Genomic DNA, 14,552 nt, shown 5'->3' with positions numbered 1-14,552 from the left:
TACGGTTCTATGAATACTGGATGACCGCCAGAGGCGGTGCTTTAGCACTGGATATCTTCTGTCTCGCGCATGCGTAGGTCGAATATTTATATCAACAAAGTCACGTGTGACCCCGTATGACACCGGAAGGTATAAGTTCCGGTGCTGTCAACGGGCTCAGTCCTATGGAATCTTCTCGCAGAAACACGAAATTCCGAGTGACCAAGAACTCTGGCGGTCATCCAGTATTCATAGAACCGTAGTTACATACGTAACTATCGTTCTATTTCATACTTACTGACCGCCAGAGGCGGTGCTTTAGCACTGGATGACCTATATCAACAGAGTCACGAGGAAGTCTGAATACTCACCTATAAGGATGGCCTAGACGGACTCTGCAGGAGGACCACACCCAGCGGGTGAGGGGCGGCAACATTCACCCTGTAATATCTGGCGAATGTGCTCGGAGATGCCCATGTGGCCGCAGCCCATATGTCCTCCAGGGGCACACCTCTCCAGGTCGCCCATGATGTGGAGACACTCCTGGTAGAGTGGCACTTTACTCTAGGTGGCAAGGGACGGTCATTCGCCTTGTATGCCTGGGCAATGACGTCCACGATCCAGTGGGACAAGCGCTGTTTTGAGAGCGCACAGCCCCTTCTAGGACCACCGTAACACACAAAGAGCTGCTCAGACTGACGCATGTCAGCGGTAGTCTGGACATAAGCTCTAAGGGCCCGCACCGGGCATAGGAGTCTCGACCTCTCTTCCCCCTCTCCTGATGGGGGGTCAAACCGTGCCAGCTGGATAGGCCGATTAAAATGAGAGCGTGCCAGCACCTTAGGGAGGAACGCTGTGTTCGGCCATAAGGTGACACCTGAGCCATCTGAGTTCCACCTCAGACACGAGCTGTTCACAGACAAGGCCTGAAGCTCGCTTACACGTTTTGCTGAGGTGATGGCAAGAGGGAAAGCAGTCTTAGCTGAGAGCCACTTCAGTTCTGCCTGTAACAAAGGTTCAACAGGAGGCAAGCATAGGGCATCCAGCACCAAGGGCAGGTCCCATGTAGGGGCCCTTGGGATATTCGGGGGGCGAAGCCTCAGAGCTCCCCTTTAAAAAGAGGGATACCAGCCTATGGCTCCCCACTGTGCTGTTGTCAGCCCTTGCGTGTTGAGCTGATATAGCAGCCACATACACCCTGACGGTAGCGGGACACCGGCCGTCGTCCAGGAGGGACTGAAGGAACTCAAGGGTCGTAGGTACCGAGCAATATGCTGGGTCCTCATTTCGCCCTTGGCACCAGTCAAAAAACAGTTTCCACCTGTTTTCGTACTGCCTACGAGTAGGTTGTGCCCTAGCATTTGAGAATAGTCTTCCTGACAGACTCTATGCAGTCGCTCAGCAGTGGGTCGGGCCCAGTGGCCAGACCCACAGCTGGAGGTGGCAGGGGTCGGGGTGCCACATCCGACCCTCCAACTGAGACAAGAGGTCCTTCCTGTTGGGGAGACGCCAAGGCGTCCCACAGCAGAGTCTGTGCAGCAGATGGACAGGTCCGCACCTAGCTGGGTTAAACAAGGAAGTTTAACAGGACAGCCTAGCCAGGCAGCTGCTGCTAGAATGAAGCAGCGCGTCTATCAGGAGCGGGGGGCGAGAACACCGCCCTCACTGGTTGAGTTAATAACGAATACCAGATGCAGCGTAGGCGGGAGCGGGGTGCGACAACACAGCCTTCACCAGCTACCTGCTGAACGGAAAGAGTAGAGCAACGCTCCTACTCGCCGAACACAAAAGGGATGTAACTACACCCATGTTACCAGCAGAGGGAGCGGGAGCGAGAGCACTGCCTTCACCTAGCTGGAAAAAACAAGAAGTTTTAGCAGGACGGTTTATCCAGTCGGCTGCTGCTAGAATAAAGCATCACGTCTACCAGGAGTGGGGGCGAGAACACTGTTTTCGCTGGTTGAGTGACTGTGTCCAGAGCCACCCCAATGAAGGTTAGGCTCTGAGAGGGGTTCCGACAACTCCTCTCCATGTTCACCTTGAGGCCTAGCCGGGCGACATGAGAGAGAAGGAGAGCCGTGTCCTGGATCGTCTGTAACCGGGATGGTGCACAGATTAACCAGTCGTCCAAGAGAGGGAGAGTCCAAATGGGAGCACCCTGAACTGGAAATGACGACCTCTGAAGGCAAAGCGAAGAAACTGCCTGTGATGAGGCACAATAGGCACATGACAATAAGCGTCCTTCAAGTCGACGGACGTGAACCATTCCCCCCTGGCCACGGTACGAAGAACGTCTGCTGTGCTCAGCACATGGAAAGGTAAAATCCTTAGGAACTTGTTGAGTCTCCTCAGATCGAGGATTGGGCGAAGTCCACCGCCTTTCTTCCTTACCAGGAAGTAGGTCGCGTAGAAGCCCGGACTGTGAGATGGGGTCCACAGGCTCGATTGCACCCTTGGCAAGGAGGACTGACAGCTCCTGGTTTAGGGCGATTTATTTTGCCGGGTCGCTTATGGTGGTCATTTTGACCCGGCTGAAGACTGGGGCCAGCGTCGGAACTGAAGCTTGTACCCTTGATTTAAGGAAGCGCTAAGAGCATCCTGCTGCAGGGAAGCTGAGAGGGCGAGCATGAGGTGCCTACACGGCCCATGCGCGCCGCTGCATCGTAAACCTTAGTGAGCAGGTCATCAGTGACCCGACATTGGAGTCGAGGGCACCTGGCCTCCGACCTCAGGGCTTCGTCAGGGGAAACTATGAGGGAAGCAATTGTAGGCTCAACAGCCGGCGTGTGGTCAAGGCCAACTCTTGCCGCATCCTGCATGGCTACCAAGGCTCGGCCATCGGACGTAAGACTGTAAAGAGCCTTAGTGTCCCTCCAGCATGCATGTAACTCCCTCAGATACTCACAAGAGGGAGGAACAGTGCGGGTGGCGGGTGCCGGAGTGCGCCTAAAGAACGCACTGGCAGGCGCTGTTTCGGGAATGGAGAGCCAAGAGGAGTGACCTCATCTGGGCTAGCTCAGTAGTGAGTAGGTCCACCCTGGAGGACAGCCTATCAGGCTTAGTCCTCTTCTTGGGCGGTGCACCCGCAGCCTCTGCGGCCCAACGCCTAGGATGGGTAGGTTGGGCTGGAGTCGACTGTGCGGGGGGAAGGCCACCCTCAGTCAGTAGTTCAACCTCGGCAGCTCTTACCGCACGAGGCATGATGGTGCAATTCATGCACGGGTCCTCCGAAAGGCCCTCCCTCAGATGCTCGAGGCCAAGACAAGAGGGGCAAAGGTCATGGCCATCCTCTGGTTAAAGAGGAGCCATACAGGTGTTAGAGCCGTTAGACCTAGCGATAGCTAGAGCACTCAGCTGCCTGTAAATAACTGGCCAGGAAACAAATATGCCGTGGAGGGGAGTGAGCACAATAGTAGTTAGCTTGAGCGTGAGCACTCTGCTAACTGGAGTGAGAAAAAATGAAGTCAGTTAATGGGTTTATGCCGTGAGAGGAGAGCGGAATACTCTCTCCACTAGCGCCGCAGCGAGTTAGCCTAAGCGAGAGCACTCTGCTAACTGAAGGCTGGAACGGGCATCCAACTGTGTGCAGGGAGAGGGGAGCGGATTCACTCTCTTCACTAGCGCTGTAGCAAGTTAACTTTGAGCGAGAGCACTCAGTTAACTGGAGGATGGAACAGGAACCAACTGTGTGCAGTGAAAAGGGGAGCGAAGACACTCTTCACTTGCCCTATAGCAAGTTAGCTTTGAGCGAGAGCACTCAGCTAACTGGAGGATAGAACAGGAACTAATTGTGAGCTGTGAGAGGGGAGTGAAGACACTCTCTTCACTAGCTCTGTAGCAAGTTAGCTTTGAGCGAGAGCACTCCGCTAACTAGAGGATAGTACAGGAATTAATTGTGAGCTGTGAGAGGGGAGTGAAGACACTCTTCACTAGCGCTGTAGCAAGTTAACTTTGAGCGAGAGCACTCAGTTAACTGGAGGATGGAACACTTTATGTGTCGTTGCCACTCTTTGCATATCATGTATATATATATATATATTTATTTTTTTTATTTTTTTGTTTGTAAAAAGTAATTTCCTTAATGTTTTATGTGAGGGAATGGAAAATAGCTCAAAGCTAAATCTGGCACTGTTACGTTTGACACCTTTAAATGTTTTAAGTGTTCATTACAGTGCATTGTCCCTGTCAAATAAACGATTAAATAAAATAACCAATTGTGCGCCGTGAGAGGGGAGCGAAGACACTCCCTCACTAGCACTGTAGCAAGTTAGCTTTGAGCGAGAGTACTCAGCTAACTGGAGGATAGAACAGGAACTAATTGTGAGCTGTGAGAGGGGGGCGGAGACGCTCCCTTCACTAGCACCGTAACAGTTAGCTTGAATGAAACCACTCAGCTTAACTGGACGATAGAATAGGTAAAGAAACAATGTATGCGGTGAGAGGGGGGCGGAGACGCTCCCTTCACTCGCGCCGTAACAGTTAACTTGAACGAAAACACTCAGCTTAACTGGACGATAGAACAGGTAAAGAAACAAGTGTATGTAGTGAGAGGGGGGGGGCGGAGACGCTCCCTTCACTAACGCCGTAACAGTTAGTTTGAACGAAAACACTCAGCTAACTGGACGATAGAACAGGCAAGGAACCAATGTATGCAGTGAAAGGGGGGGCGGAGACGCTCCCTTCACTAGTGCAGTAGAAAGTTAGCTTTCAGCGGGAGCCCTCAGCTAACTGGATGATAGTACAGGTAAAGAACCAAAAGTATGTAGTGAGGAGGAGGGCGGAGACGCTCCCTTCACTAGTGCAGTAGAAAGTTAGCTTTCAGCGGGAGCACTCAGCTAACTGGATGATAGTATAGGTAAAGAACCAAAAGTATGTAGTGAGGAGGAGGGCGGAGACGCTCCCTTCACTAGTGCAGTAGAAAGTTAGCTTTCACCGGGAGCACTCAGCTAACTGGATGATAGTACAGGTAAAGAACCAAAAGTATGTAGTGAGCAGGAGGGCGGAGACGCTCCCTTCACTAGTACAGTAGAAAGTTAGCTTTCACCGGGAGCACTCAGCTAACTGGATGATAGTACAGGTAAAGAACCAAAAGTATGTAGTGAGGAGGAGGGCGGAGACGCTCTCTTCACTAGCGCAGTAGAAAGTTAGCTTTCAGCGGGAGCACTCAGCTAACTGGATGATAGTACAGGTAACAGTAACAAATTAGCGAGAGCCCTCGGTTAATTTGTACACAATTATCTCATTAGTTTGAGAGTATATAGATATAGCACAATCAGCAATAATTGGTAGCGATCTCACCGGCTGTGTGCAGGAGCGTCCGCTCTTTACCGGTCCGGAGCTCCTGGGGTCCGGGCGGTGAACACCGCGGTCCCCTCCCTTGGGAGGACGGACAGCTCGTCGCAGCCTTTGGAGGGCGAGCGTTTTTCCTAGCCCGCAGCTCCGATCAAACGATCGCAAGGCTACAGGTAGCGATGAGCTAGAATCCCAATTTTCAGTAAGCTTAGCTTGGCTTCTACTCATAAGTAGTAACCTACGCAGCGAGAAGATGAAAAAGGACTGAGCCCGTTGACAGCACCGGAACTTATACCTTCCGGTGTCATACGGGGTCACACGTGACTTTGTTGATATAAATATTCGACCTACGCATGCGCGAGACAGAAGATATCCAGTGCTAAAGCACCGCCTCTGGCGGTCAGTAAGTATGAAATAGAACACCCATTCTAGCCATGCCTCATATCCCTCTATTTCTCTTCCTGTTCCAAAAGTGCTGATTCTGGGTATAAACAGGTCTCTCTTGAGAATGAGACCCTGTGTCTCAATGAGATTTTCTGAAATTATTATTATTATTATGATTATTTCTGAAACAGTATGGAGCTCAAAGGCTTTCTCTCTTGCCGGTTATACCACAAGGTGAGTTCCTTTTTATTTCCTGCTTCTTCACACACATGCTCTCTCCAGTACAGGTTAGCTCTAAGTGTTAGCGATGCTAATGTCAACACCGACCATATTACGTCCAAAACAGTCGGCCATTGTTTCTGATAGCAACGTTTCTGATAGTGCTGTGGGTCCGCCGCCGATATTACGTCATATCGGCCGCAAATCTGGATCAGCTCCGTTGTATCCCCGTTTTTAGAGATTTGGGTACGGAGGAAAAGAGAGAGGGTTTTATTTTCTGACGCTGCGTGAGTTCCCTGACACACCGGGGACACATATGCATGTACAGATGTAGCACCTAATTTCGGACAGTTTGAAACGCGAGGGCCGTGGCCGGCACGGGGTCTGCACTCGCTCAAAGGAAAACCTACAGCGTGACTTGAGACCGCCCCCTTGATAAATAAATGTAATTATAATGAAGCCAGCTGCAATGGATCATTGATCCACCAGGGGGTGCAGTGGGGTTCCACACTGGAGCTCATGTGAAATAAAGTCTGATACAGTCTGGTACTACTGTATAGCGGATCATTGTTAAGATCCATATGTCACGGATAGGATCATACTCTGTGCTAAATAAGAGACATGTAATCATTTACAAAACATCACCATGTTTTTATTTAACAAAATAATGTTGTTTAGTCCACAACTACTGTACAAAAAACATCAGGAAGCCCACCGGCTCCAAAAACGAACGGGAGGAAATGCAGCCCGGCTCTCGATTTTTAATCCTAATTTAATCATCATCTTCACCACGATCATTTATGTTTATGTTCGCCGAATTGACATGAAAGCACTGACAAATATGAATATACTGTATTCAACTTCATTAAAACGTTATTAACGTGCCTAAACTCAGTAATTCACTAAAAATATTTATATTTTAATGGAGCCTCGTCAGGCAGATCAGGATCCCGACGCGTAGCGGAGGGATCTTGATCAGCCTGAAGGGTGTTATTGCACATTATCCCGCTTATTACATGGCCACATTCTCAACAAAGTAACGACATGACTGCCAATATTAATTGCAATGCTTTTATGGATTTAGAAAATGTTTTTATTGATTTAAAAAATAGTTGTATGTATTGATTTAAATTGACATGCGTGTTTACACACCTAATGGCCCATCAGCCACAGCCACTATCCATATTCATAATAATATTGATATTCTGTCCATCCTGGGAGAGGGATCCCTCCTCTGTTGCTCTCCCTGAGGTTTCTCCCATTTTTCCCTTTAAACTGTGGGTTTTTCTCCGGAAGTTTTTCCTTGTACGATGTGAGGGTCTAAGGACAGAGGGTGTCGTTTTCTCATACTGATATTCTGCACAAACTGTGCTGTTGTATTTGCTGTAAAGTGTCTTTACTGTAGAGTATTTTTATTATATGTACAGCACTTTGGCTCGACCAAAAATTGTTTAAAAATGTGCTATATAAATAAAACTTGATTTGATTTGATATATTCAACAACCATTTTTAATGTAAAAGGTTCATAAAATAAAAACACAACACTGTCATTGCAAGTGACACTCAACATAAAAGTCACAAAGTCAACATAAAAGACTTGACTTTTATGTTTTTATGTTCAGTGAAGTGTTTTATTATTTTCGGGACGGGGAGACGTGTGATTAAAAATGAGTGACCAAACTAAGTCTATTCAAATTCAAATTCTTGACGGGAAGAGCGGTGTACATGTAAATGGGTGGCATAGGCTATATGCATTTGAAAATAAATAGTACCCCCCTCTGAGTGACTATCTGTTGACTTCACATCTTGTCACAAACCAGGGGACTTTACTTCCTCTTAGTGAGTTTATTTAAGGTAATTATAGAAGCCCTATTTTATCAGTATGTCTGCACAGCAGTTACAATGGTAAAACTACATTAAAACAGAATTGTCCCCATTGTTTCTTTAACATTAGATATTTTAATGAGATTAATTAATCAAAATATGTTCTTACAAATGTTTTTTGACTGAATGCTAATAAACATATTTATTATTTATATTTTATTATCTTCACTCAAGTGTGATTCTGAAGTCGTCGATTTTCAGGCTTGCTCTGTGGGTTTTTTCATTCATATACTGCAACTTTGAGAGAAAGATGCTTAATTTCCAGATTATTTTTTTTAATATTGAAGTTAAAAGCATCAATCTGGTGTACTTTGAGAGCAACATGAAGAGATCTATGGATGCATCTCTCAACACCCATATGAAACAGACCTGTAAGCAGATTTTCTTTTTCTTTATGGATATTTTACAAATCACTCCCCTTTTAAACTGTATTCTTGTTTATTAATAACAACTTTTTTTTACTGTCATATAGTATTTAATACTATAAGAGAATAGATGAAAATCTATTCTCTTATTTTTTTATAACTATAATGATCATATAAAGGTGTGCCTTTACCTCACTGAGCTGAGGTTATCAGAGCCGCTCAGTCTTTCAGGAGAGAGCTCTCTAATGGCGCATTTCCACTACACGGCCTAACTGTTGTGGTGGAACATATTGGGACATAATTCACTGTTGTAGTATGTAATCATTTACACAACATATAAGACTGGCATATAGTTTCAAGCCAGTACTTGTCCGGACTGTGATCTGATCACGCCGGCATTATTCTTATTCTTATCATTCTTTATGAGCGCAGTAATGGTAAGGTGGCCTATCTAATTACTTATTTATAAAGTGGAGACAAGGTAGAAATCCTACAATGAAGCAGGACAGTGAAGTGTTCTCCGTGAGATCCAGAAACTAAAACTAAGTTCTATTCAAATTCAAATTCTTGACGGGAAGAGCGGTGTAAATGGGTGGCATATATGCATTTGAAAAGAAATAGTAATCACACAGTTATCATACAATAGGCTTAAACAAATATAGCTCTACACCCCTGGCCGAAATGTCCTTAAAATGAAGTCCGAGTTCGACATTTTAATTCATGTCCTGCCAACACTGGCAGGACAGAAGGCGACACGCCCGTTCTAAGCCGTGTCCCTCACTCCTCACATCCCAAGCTGCATCCCCAAAAAGTGTATTATGTTGTTACATCGTTTCAGATGTTATGTTTCAGTTGTGCTCTTGATAAGCCATTAAAACAGTAAAAACACGTTCAGTTTCCTTTTGCTTTTTGTGTCTCCTGTTCACCAAAACATACCCATCTGTGATGGAAAAAGAAAGTAATCCAAAAGTAATCTAAAAGTAATCTGAATACGTTACTTTTTTAAGACACGTAGGCCTAACTGTAACTGTATTCGGATTACTTTCAGAGCCATGTAATCAGTAATCAGTAACTGATTACATTTACAAAGTAACCCTCCCAACCCTACACTAGACATTTTTCTTGGATTTTTTTAACACCATTGTCCCTAATATATTTGTAGAAAGGCAGGAAATTGAATTAAATCGGAAAAATGTTTAATTGTGTTTCGTGTCCCCCCCCCCCCACTTCTCAAACCAAAGTTACGCCCTTGGATTTCAAACAAAGTCACGTGACCACAACAATATTAGAAAAAATATATAGGCTATTTGTATTTATTTTAGGATCTTAAAATCAGACCTGTTTTTTAAATGAAATCTGATGGCAGGCAGGCAGCTCTGATCACCTAATGATAAATGCGCCACACCTAATCGCCGGCCATTCAGCCACAGCTCCCTCTATGCAAATCAAACTGTAGACGGTGTGAAAGCGCCTATTGTTTTAAATAATGGTCGGAATGTGAGCCTTCTCAATTACCGTGGGACAGCAGAGAACTCTAAACAAAAATGTTCAATCAATAAAGTAACATCTTATCTTATCTTAATAATATCTTCATATTAATAATAATAATAAATCATACAGTATGTGTCCGAAAGGGAGCAGGAGGAAGCAAACACCAAAAAAAATATTACAAAATATATACTGCATATTAAAGCAAACTATTGTAAAGGTAAAAGTATGAGCATAACAAATAAAGAAGTGTAAACATTTGCATTATTATTATGATTATTTAATATATAAAGACTATATATTATTGAATTACAAGATTAGATATACTTTATTTGATCTAAAATATTGATGTTTTTTCGTTATACTGTAGTAGCCTGTGAAAACCATAACAAATATGTGTTCAAATGCTCTTCACCAAAACACAACTGAAGTACTGAAAGTCCATGAAACTTGTCTTTCTGTATTTGTGAATGAAGCGCCATCTCATGGTTAAATCCTGAAATTGAAAATCTGGCAACGCCCTCTTGGAAAATAGTGGGAGGGCTTAACATTCCCAGCCGCTGGGATCCCTTGGGTCTTTGGCAGGAAGCTGTTGGCTGGAGTCCTTTCTAGAGTGCTACTGTATCTGTATAAAATACATTTAACTGTTACCTGGTAACCAGAGGGTTTTTCTTGTTAACAGGACCGAGTTTGGGTCCGTGGTCTGCCATATGCTCATACACTACGTTTCCCACAATGCAGTTGGCAGCCTAGAGGAAAGAAGAGGAGGAACATAATAAACACCTTCTAACGAGCAGCCGCAGCATACTGTACTTTGTGTATTTTAGGAATGTGTCTCCAAATACACTGTTCTCATGCTGACAGTGCACCTTTTGGGTCGTTAGTATACAGGTGATAAATATAAATGACAAGTCCAGTATCTATATCAGCAGCTCCTTCCAACAGGTATCAGGTTTGGCTCCAGCTGCCTACCATGTGCACAAACATGTCTGTATGTACAGCCTGGTCGTATCATGCTCTAGCACTGCTTCATACTTATCATTATATTATTATTAATGTACATCAGTAGGTACCCCCATTACCTGTTCATGATGCTGGTGCATGATCTGGTGCTGCTCTTCATTCAGAGCGTCCAGTTTCTGTTTCAGCCAACCACAGCACTCCTCGATGTGCTGAGGGGTGGAGCTACAGAGAGTTTCTTTATTTTAATTACGTGACAAAAGTATTTATAATATATATATATATATATATATATATATATATATATGTATATACAGTTTATATAATGTATAAAGTATATATAATATCTCCAAAGTTATGCAATCAAAGGATCATTAAGAAGCTGCTTCATCTAACAAAAGCAAAGCCGTAGGAGGTGAGCTAATCGCAGGTTTGTTTCAAATTTCAATTATCATGTCCTTTCAGCAGTTAAGAAGAAAACCTTCATACAAAGCCCTTTTGAACAATAACAATAGCAGTTTGTATTTTTTAGTCGGACCTGTGAGGCACAAAGGTCTCCAGAGCAGAGTCCATGTCCAGTGTGTTGCCATAACGATGGTAACTCAGGTCCTGAATGATCTTCAGGCCCTTCTTTCCCCCAGTCTTGCTCTGGTCTGGCTTGGTGCCTAAAAACAAATACATGTCTCTTAGATATCATCCAGATCAAATGTCTCTGTGTTAGCACGCCAAAACTAAAGTGGACAACCAGGGCTTGATGTTAATTAGCATCAGGGCAAGTAAACGTTTTATTTTGCTGATTTAATGGTTTGCCTCTAAGGATAAGTGAGCCGCTGCTTAGCATCAGACTCTCGTTTAACAAGCTATGAATAGAACAAAGATGCCGGCAACAGCATTAGAGCCAGCATACTTTTACATCTAAAGCCCCGGACACACCAAGCCGATTTTGGCCGTCGATGGATGTCAGGCCGACGATGAGCGTCCTGTTGCCCTACTCAGATTGGTGTGTCCCGCACCGTTGTGTCTTTTCGGCTGTGCCGACACCTTTTTGGCCGAAAACCTAGTGATTCGACATGTCGAATCGGTAGGCAATCGGCCAAAGGCTGTCGGTCAAAATCACTCTGAGCCAACAGAAGGGCAAGTGTTACATAGTGATGTCACTATGTTCCTGAAGTAAATAAAGGAGTCCGATTGAGGCGTTTCAGGGAGGAATTATGACCTGTTATGACCTTCCTGACTCTATCTCTAAGCAGCTTATGATGACATGAAAGCATTGATAAAGCAAGTATCTAAATAAAAAGAGTATTTGTTGTTATGTTCAGTCCTGCTAACATTGGTAAAGGTCTGTATACAGTCATCTGGCAGATCAAATATGCTTCTATTTGAATCAATACAGTTGTTTACAGAGTCATGTGTCTGAACTCCTCCTGTGTACACACTGAGTCCGCTGCTGCTGTGCTGCTGTGCTAACATGAAGGTTTGCAATAACACTGATCTCCAGCACTGACCGTTGAGCAGCAGGGTTCTGAACTGCTCCACAGCCAGGTCCACTTTGATCTGGAAGAACTCCCACAGTTTGATCTCAGGAAACAAGTCCTCCCACAACACACTGCGGATGGCCTGAGAGGAGCAAACACACACATGATCAATATTATTAGATCAGCCATTATTACTTTAAAAATTGTAACATGCTAGTGCATTTAACATTAGAAATAAATCATAATGCAAACACACATTTTCACAAGTTGTTCCAATAATGTGTTCAGTAACCGTGAAATATAGCAGCTCTGTTATTTGCTTTCATTTCATTCCTATATTTTTTAATGGACCTACATCAGTGTCAGTAGTGTGGAATCCAAATGAAATTATGCAGTCCTTGTAACATGTTCAGCAAAAAGAGTTAACCTGAACTATCAATACATCCTTTAACAAAGGAAAGGAGATAATGCTGTCCCACAATACCTTGCAGCAGCAACATTTAACCTGTTAAGCCCTGAGCCTGTTTTTCAGGTCTCAGGCTCGAAAATGACATTCCCAGAACAAATGACCATATCTTCCCTTCTAAAAGGGTTAAATTAATAATCTTTTTTCTCAAAGTAATGATAAACCTGTGAGTTGGATGTAGAAAAGTCAGAATCAATATAGATGTTTTTTATTTTAAAGAAAATTCAGATTTTACATAGTAAAAAATTGTAAATTATAGTGTCCGTCCAAAAATTATTTTTTACTTATAGTGAAAACTACCCTTGGATGATGGGTTAGTAGACCAAAAGCTTTAGGAATCCAAAGTACAACATATAATAAGTACCCTGTATCAAGATTGATGCAAAACAAGTGACATTTGACCTTTTTAGAGAGATTTAGCAAAAAGAAACCACTTCTGGGGTCATTTGGGTGGATTTTCCATATCTCTGGCCCCCCTTGCTCGATTTTGATGGTTGACACCTCTTTCTGACCGTTAGAGCCAATATAATCGAAGGGGGAGTCCCCCACACACACACGTTGTGAAGAGAAAAGGTGGGGGCTTCGCGCATGTAATTTAGCATCAGAGTGAACCTATCTCTAGCTTTGACATCTGGAAACGGAAAAGCAGTTTTAATGCTTATGGATTATCAGAAATTATTTCAAAGGGACACAGACACATTAGATTAACCTATGGATTAACTTCAGCAGCGTTTTTATCGTTTTAATGCCATTGAAGACCACTTTGGAGAGACTACAGAGCCAAGTCAAATGTTAGCATTTTTAGCTACCTAGCGTCACCTGTTTTGATGTCCGTTTTTGCTTATAACGTCGCAAATACGTATAATTCAGTGGTAATGTCGGTGTCAATCGATTCTGTGTCACCTTAGGTTGTGAAACGATGTGTTGGATGTGGTGAAAAGATAAATAATAAGGTTTTGTGAGTGATCTTCGATGCAGTAAGGTGTTAGCATTTTTCGCTCGTTGCTAATTCAGAGGCTCAGTGTTAGCATTGTGGGTTTTCTTTAAAAAAAAAAAAGAAAATTATCAGTTAGATGAGTTTCTTCCCGTTACATGGATATAAACATTCATAGTTTTATTAAATGAACATGCCCTCAGACACTGTTTCCTGCAAGATGTTGCGGCAGTGCCCCAGTACCGGGGTCTCTCGGGCTTAACAGGTTAAAGTGATGCAACAACTGACCGATTGTGGCCGACAAAGAAGGATCATGTAGGTTATGGTGCTTATTCAGCATTTTCCATCTCATGCCAAATCTTACGAACGTGCTTATATGTTTGAACTTTCATCAATATCTTAAACCAAAAGCAGAAATATTAATATTGGGCTAATTATAGTAAAGATGGTTAAATCATGTTTCAGTGTTTACTGAGTTGGGTGGTGCTTATTGGTGCTATTCTTTTTTTTAATGCAACATGGTTGAATGATGATTTAAACACTATTAGATGTGTAGGCCTAACAAGTAATGGATATTTTTGCATTAAAGTACTATTTATCAAAAAAGCTTCCTACAATAATTGAGATCAATTAATACCAAGTGGACAGGATGATGAGCACCATTACCTTTAAATCAAATTTTTGTATTTGAATTCAAAACTTGGTATTTAAGTTATATATCTTTCACTGTTGTCCACCTTGAAAAATCTAGCTAGTTTGCCACAGCAGACGAGCATCAATTTAATCTGCTGGCGCATCATAATAATGTCTCCCAAAGTTGGTCCAGTCTCTTTTCCTACGTCCTGATGAATTCTCCTTTACATCTTTCCTTAACCCCATGAGATTTTTCACTGAGGTTAAGGAAAAGTGGTTAGAAAAAGGCATAGCACCTGATTTGTAATCTATTCAACCACAACCTGTATAGTTCCCTTTGAGCATGATGTGGTGGCATCGTAATCAATCAGGCTTTACTCATCATTGCACATTCATGCAACAAACAGAGGAGATGTTTTTTACACTTGAGCGGTACATTTGAACTTTAATGTGTAAAGGTTCTGTTCATTTTT

The 14,552-nt window shown here is 43.5% G+C and overlaps 1 protein-coding gene across 2 annotated transcripts in view; it reads right to left on the bottom strand.

Annotated features, from left to right (window-relative positions):
• agla (amylo-alpha-1, 6-glucosidase, 4-alpha-glucanotransferase a) overlaps nucleotides 1-14,552 on the bottom strand; it is a 78,437-nt gene that overhangs the window by 31,683 nt on the left and 32,202 nt on the right. For both annotated transcript variants that reach the window (XM_034119291.1, XM_034119283.1), the window contains exons 7-10: nucleotides 12,077-12,188; nucleotides 11,110-11,236; nucleotides 10,694-10,796; nucleotides 10,263-10,360 (exon numbers count right to left, since the gene is read on the bottom strand). In XM_034119291.1, the coding sequence (XP_033975182.1) occupies nucleotides 10,263-10,360; nucleotides 10,694-10,796; nucleotides 11,110-11,236; nucleotides 12,077-12,188 (440 nt within the window). The remainder of the gene's footprint in view (nucleotides 1-10,262; nucleotides 10,361-10,693; nucleotides 10,797-11,109; nucleotides 11,237-12,076; nucleotides 12,189-14,552) is intronic.

This window comes from Trematomus bernacchii, unplaced genomic scaffold (genome assembly GCF_902827165.1).
Source record: "Trematomus bernacchii unplaced genomic scaffold, fTreBer1.1, whole genome shotgun sequence".
Classification (NCBI taxonomy): Eukaryota; Metazoa; Chordata; class Actinopteri; order Perciformes; family Nototheniidae; genus Trematomus; species Trematomus bernacchii.
Note: the sequence above shows the minus strand (reverse complement) of the source record. Positions and strands in the feature narration are given on the sequence as shown.